Here is a 6,729-nt window from a genome sequence, read left to right as displayed (position 1 = left end):
CTTCCAGCTGTTGGTGATAATAAGACTCTGCAATTTATTTTTGATAAAATAGCCGATCTTTGGTTGAATCAAATAAACAATGTTCATAATCGACAGAAATGCTTCTTGGATTTTTGTTGACAAATATGACCAAAGATTTTTGTGTGACTGAATCATTAACTCCACTTTGGAAAAATGAAGCCTTCCACATATATATTTATTCTATATTTATAGATAACACCCAAAAACCATTTGATTATGAATTAGGGGAAGTCTCTGATTACACTAAAGCAAATTACCAATCAATTAGGTGTAAGCTTAACTATATCAATTGGCAGGATTTATTTAGAAGTGTGGAAACATTGAAGTAGCAGTGACGACTTTTTACTCGATGATCAATGAAATTACCAACTAGACGAAAAAGGAGAAATATAAACACAAATTATCTGATTTGGTTTAATCAAAACATAAAGAATCTAAAAAATAAAAAACAGAAGGCACACAAAATTTATAAGAAATACAAATCTGACGCTTATCTCGAAAAATATCTGAACATTTGCGAACAGCTCAACTCAACTGTTAAAATCGCTTTTGAAGATTACAACTTAAAAACAGAGTCGGACATAAAGTCTAACCCGAAAAGTTTCTTTAATTACATAAAAACAAAATTAAAAAACAATGGTTTTCCATCACGCATGCACCTTGACGATACCGTGGGGAATGACCCAGAAAAAATTTGCAAACTCTTTGCAACATTTTCTCAAGAAATTTATATTGAAACAGCTGAGGAGGACCGAGATCGTGACTTCTTTGCATTTCTTTCAGAATTTCCATGTGATGTTGGAGTCAGAAAACTAACTTCCATTGAAATTTTTGACGCATTAAATAAGCTTGATGTCTCAAAAGGGGCAGGTCCAGGCGGAATTCCACCGATTTTTATAAAAAATTTGGCATCTGAATTAACTCATTAACGCTTTTCAATAAGTCATTGGAATCAGAAAGGTTCCCAAAAATATGGAAAAACTCTTTTCTTGTGCCTATATTCAATTCCGGTAATAGATCCGATGTAAGAAATTATCGGGGAGTAGCAATTATTTATATACCATTACTGTTTCTTCAACTTCAAAAAATAGGGATAGAAGCCAAGCTACTGAAATGGCTAGAATCATATTTGGCTGACCGCACGTAAATAGTAAGGTTTAATGGGAAAATTTCAAAACCAATATTTGTTATATCCGTTTGTTGTTTTGCTCGTAAACTAGGCTGGTCTTCATACCATCTCCCTCCATATGAGGCACATTGCATGCTAATCAATATGAAAAGCTTAAAAGAACGTCGGAACTCTGCCATGATTCTATTTATTATTGACATCATATCACAACGAGTGGACTCAGAAGAAATATTAGAAAACCTAATTTTTTTTTAATTTAACGAACACCGTGAAATAATTAATGTAACCATGTCAAGGTTAATGTTCAAAGACTATTTGAATAGAATAAGATATAGTTAAATTTCACTGTAATATTGAGGCAGCATATTTAGTTTTCGCTGGTTTGATTAAATAAATAAATAAATAAAAAAATTTTTTTGATTATGTAACTTGCTAAAATCGTCTTTTGAATTAAACGGATAAATTATCCAGCCAGCTCTCTTTAGTTTTTTTAGTTTTAAGTAAGTAGTTTTAAGTAGTATTAAGAATGTATTGGTCTACAATTTTGATTGACGACGTTAAAATAAATAAATCGGCACTGAAAATTGTCGATGCTTTTCCACTCGCGTTGCACCAAACTATAGGTTGCGCGTGGTCAGTTCTGTTACACAGTAAAAATTGGTATGATCGTTCGAAAAAATACGTCCAACAGTAAATGAGAAAAATACTTTTCGAACAATCTAATACCTTAGAATATGGAAGAACAAATAATACATGTGAAGTTACTCAGAATAACGGTGAGTTATTGCTATAGAAGTATTTTTCCGTATAAGAACATTTATGACATTTTTTCCATTTTCTCTGCTGTTACAAGTTCGAAAAAAAATTTCTGGAAAATGTCTGAAACAAAAGAATTGTAAAATAATTTGTAAATTTTAGCTGGTGCTGATCAATTAGTAAGAAAATAATTTTATTTTTAAAACATGTAACACTGTCTTCAAACCGAAACTATGAGAAAAGGTTTTATTCCTAATCCACATTCAATTTCCTGAAACATCCAGAGATTCCACCTTCAATATCGCTGGCCGTATTCGTACCGCCTTGGTTCCAAAGAGCAGAATAATGTATAATATCGATATCCATATCATCTAGAGACAAAATAGCATCACGGGTCTCAGCAAACCGTTTCCTTAGCCTTCGCGTCAGTTCTCCAATATTGATTGGGCCACCGTATTCTTGCGGCCACAAAGATTCGTCAAAGTATTTCTTTGACTCCAGCAACGTTGCGTTACACTGAAATAAACATTTACGTTAGTTGCTTCCGAAAAGATGGAAACAATTTCCCACCCGATTACGTTTATTCTCTCCTTCAACTTGTCCGAGGCGAAAGTTAGCATTAAATTCGCAATGGCAATTGCGAATTTTGGCAACTTTGCTCCCTGAATTTCACGGATCCTCATCGGCATCGATCTGTTGACCGCATCCATAAACAGCTTCAAATCCGAAACGCCCCACATTCCGTAATGCTTCATAGTGCTCTCGGTATAATCAACCCAAACTCGATATCCACCAATTTGCACCTCTTCATCGTCCAGCAGCAGTTCGATGAACATCATTGTGTAACGGAATATATCCACCGGCCTTAATTTTTCCACGTTGAATCGCCCAAACCGGATTAAAACCACTGTTCGGCCTTCCCCGTCTCGCCCCAGAATCGAGTACACCTCGTCGTCGATCACTTCCTGCATTAATTTATCGTTCGAGTCGAACTTCTGGAACCACTCGGGGAAAGTTTGACGCATCGCCATGTACCGCTCGATGGCAGCTTGTGCCTGGGGCACGGAAAACTTCCGAAATCTCAAAAATCGCAGCAAAAACACAGCATCCGTGCGACACTTGCGTATGTACGGATGCTTGGCGATCCATTCGCGCAGTTGTTGGAGCGATTGCTCGCGAATATCGTCGTCCTCCCGGAGCTCCTCTTTGGCCAGCTTCCTGTACTGATCCGAGAGTGTAAATTCATACCGCTCGTAGCTGGCAGGTTTTTTGTCCACACAGAACACAGGTGAGTCGCTCATCGCTAGGGCAATTAACGCTTGTGTTTCGACCGACTTCTAAACTGGTACTGAGCGACCCCGAGCCACTGGTGATACAACTAGCACGTTTCGAGGTTCAACTTACTGCCTGCCTGCCCCTGGTGAGATTCGAGACGATAAGCATCTGATGCGCGACCGCCATCAACATGTTTTTATGGAATGTTTTAGTACCGTAACCTTGAGGTTAAGATCACATATTTTTTGGGATAGTTGAATTTTAAAATGACTTCAGAAGTTGCCATTTGAGTCCTGCCATTCTCAGTATTTTTTACTACATGTTTGATCGGTGAGGCTGTAGGGCCAGTCACGATATTGTGCTGTAAACAGATGATGCGTAAAATGATACATTGGGTAGCAATCTGATTGAGATATCGAATCGTTCGAGTAATATCAATTCATCTCCCACAAGGCCAATCTGTTCCTCGAGGCAAGCTTTAGAATTACTATTTTACTATCTGTGAATCTGATGTCATGGCAGCTGATCTGATATAATGAGCACTTTGTTCGATTCTGCACTAGTAGCAAAGTAGTGTTTGACTGTCGGGAATGCTTTTAAAATAGACAGTAGTAGAATAAGCACTTTGATAATACTGTGGGGGATATGTACTTCAATAATACCGCAATGAAATACAGAGGTCATCATAACGTGTTAGTGTACTCGGCTTCCAATTAAAAATAGAGAGAAAAATACTTTATTACAACAATGACTTTTATTCCACAGCAAAAAATATATTAGTAGAGACATAAAACTCAGTTTCTTCTTCTTCAATGGCACTAACGTTCCTAGAGGAACTTCGCCGTCTCAACGTAGTATTACTTGCGTCATTTTTATTAGTACTTAGTTGAGATTTCTATGCCAAATAACACGCCTTGAATGCATTCTGAGTGGCAAGCTCTAGAATACGCGTGATCACAGTGCAAGTCGGAGGAAATTTCTTTGACGAAAAAATCCCCCGACCAGAACGGGAATCGAACCCGAACACCCGGCATGTTAGTTATGACGCTAACCACTCGGCCACGGGAGCACATAAAACTCAGTTTACGGAAAGTAAAATTTTGTCAAGGGTACGTTGACATGAATCATTATGATCTTTCAGGTATGAAGCACTATATAAATACTCATATTCAAAGTAACTGCTTAGGAACCAAATGAAAGAATGAAATTATCGCCGCAATTATCACATTCTGGCATAAAATCGAAACGCATCTTTGAAAAGTAATAAATTCTTTGATGGTTTCATTAAACAGATCCAGAAATCAGCCCTTTACACTCGATTCAATCCGATCCTAACTGCTACTGCATGCAAAATCCCCGTATCATTTTTGAAACATTGTTGCATCGTGAAAAAGACAGTTGGCATGCTAAAAAAAGGAAATTTTCTGAAGGAAAAAGAAAAGGTTTAAAGAGAAGTATTTTGCGAAGGAAACTTTCTTATTCGCAATAGAATCGCGAATACGATAATTCTTTTCATTAAAAAATTGTTTTATGTCCCAAGTGTACAAAAACAACAAACATGTTTCAATTAGTGCGTGTGATAAAAAAGTTATAGGAGGTTGTGTCCAAGATACGACCGCATTGTTGACGTAGAACTACGCTGTTATTTTATATAAGTCGCTTGTTTATACCTTCGGATATTATTCTATAATGCTGTGAAATTTTCGAAACAACTGCTTAGTAAAATAATCTCTGAAATGTTTCTTTGATTGTAGAATCAGTTGACGATAATTGATTGATAATTCATTCTTGCCTTCGCAAAACAATACACTAGCTGATCGTATGTCGCAATTTATTTCATGTCAATGCATTGAAAATTTACCTCGATCGCTATTCCGGTAGCCTTTTTCGCAATTGACATAGACTCGGCTACAGTCGATTATATACATGTTATACCAGCACCATTATTCCACATCTCATAACTACATCAATATATCTTTGGCACCGCATGGAAACAACACAATGATAACACTTGCAAGTATCAAATATCATGCTACATGTTATTTAGTATTGCCTCAAAGGAATCGCATCTCTAGGCATCGTTCGTACAAACTAAGCGTAAACCAAGCGCCAAACAGGCGTTGACCATAGCATGTATACAGAGCCATACATTGATGACTTGAAACTACTAGGAATATAAACACTTCTCATTATTTTGCGCTATTTTCAAAAGAAACGCATGTGGTAATATTACTGGCCTCAAAAAAAAGTTCCATTACTTTCTCATGCTCGAAAGAAGCGCAGCTGTCATCCTTAGTGGAGGAATTTTTGCTACTGGCAAGGAAACCTAATGACATACAAAATTCCAGAACGACATTTACTTTCTCGGTGATTAAACAAGCGAAATAAACTCTTTTTGTTCATATCAACAACCTCGAAAACAGTAGCAATGATCCATTATGATCATTATTAGCGCAAATGCAATCCTAGTTGAAGACAGTTTTGTGACTGGCACGCGAACCTAAATAACATATAACATTCCAGTAAGACATTCAACCTGCTTGGTATTCCCCAAATATTTTTTGAAGCACAACCGTAACGCCTGTTTCGCCATAATGTCAGTTTAATGCATTGATGCATTCTCAAAGGCACCAAAGAAGCCCTTATGATGACGGAAAATAAACAATGTTAACTGCTTGGAAAAAGGCTGAATCATGCCACACAGTTTGTACTCTGCTGTAACAGCCATCGATTCGAATTCGCTGATGAGTTTGTCAAGAGCGACCGCTCTCACACCACCAGCGTGGGAGCTTCATTTTGGTTACTACCTGGGTAACGACGTTTACATTTTCGACCGACGCGCCGAAATTGCCTACTTCGCTGTTGATCGATGCGGTGTCACACTCGCGAAGGCTCGGTTCAGGGCGAGCGCTTTTCACTGCACCAACATCGCGTGCATCATTAGCTGACGCTTGTCTCGAAATTTCATTGCCACTGGCAATGCGTTCGTTTTTTGCAGAGCTCGAGCCTGCCTTCCTCTTCTTCTTGCTCATTACACACTACGCGAAGCGTCCAATTTATGACGCGGGAAGAAAAACACACGATACGAATAACGAACAGAAAATGCAAACGACGATATCCAAGTTGGATTACCATTGGTGGGGTCCAATCTTAGATCGAAGCGCAGCGAAAGCAAAGTGAACTGGATTGTTCAACAGTCCGATGCCGAATGAAAGTTTGCCTCAGCGAGATCCACTGTTTATACTCTAGGCAAGTATTCCCCTTCATTCTTCTTCTTTTCCTTTGTTCACGGAGACTTTAAATCCTACGATTTCCCCTCCGTTGGTCGTCGATAAGTTGCTCGTTATTGATATCTCTGTTCGGGAAGGCACACAAATGGACAGAACAAATGTATGGGAAAATGGAGTATGTAAATCGCCAAAATCCGTCCACGGCAAAAATAGTTATTAACGTTAACTCTATAAAAACGTGACCTGTTTTCTGACCCTTCTTGCACCCTTCATGAAAGACGTAGTTCTACGTCAAAAATGTTACCCTTCAACACGATT

General features: G+C 38.1%; 1 protein-coding gene across 1 annotated transcript; it reads right to left on the bottom strand.

The window, feature by feature from the left end:
- Positions 1-2,049: 2,049 nt before the first annotated feature.
- On the bottom strand, positions 2,050-3,601 carry LOC129768926 (clavesin-1-like). The gene is made up of 2 exons (XM_055770872.1): positions 2,485-3,601; positions 2,050-2,422 (listed from the first exon to the last, which is right to left on the bottom strand). The coding sequence occupies exons 1-2, from the start codon at positions 3,205-3,207 to the stop codon at positions 2,159-2,161; spliced, it is 987 nt and encodes a 328-aa protein (XP_055626847.1). The 5' UTR covers positions 3,208-3,601; the 3' UTR covers positions 2,050-2,158.
- Positions 3,602-6,729: the final 3,128 nt, after the last annotated feature.

This window comes from Toxorhynchites rutilus, chromosome 2 (assembly GCF_029784135.1).
Source record: "Toxorhynchites rutilus septentrionalis strain SRP chromosome 2, ASM2978413v1, whole genome shotgun sequence".
Classification (NCBI taxonomy): domain Eukaryota; kingdom Metazoa; phylum Arthropoda; class Insecta; order Diptera; family Culicidae; genus Toxorhynchites; species Toxorhynchites rutilus.
This window is presented reverse-complemented; position numbering and strand designations above follow the sequence as displayed.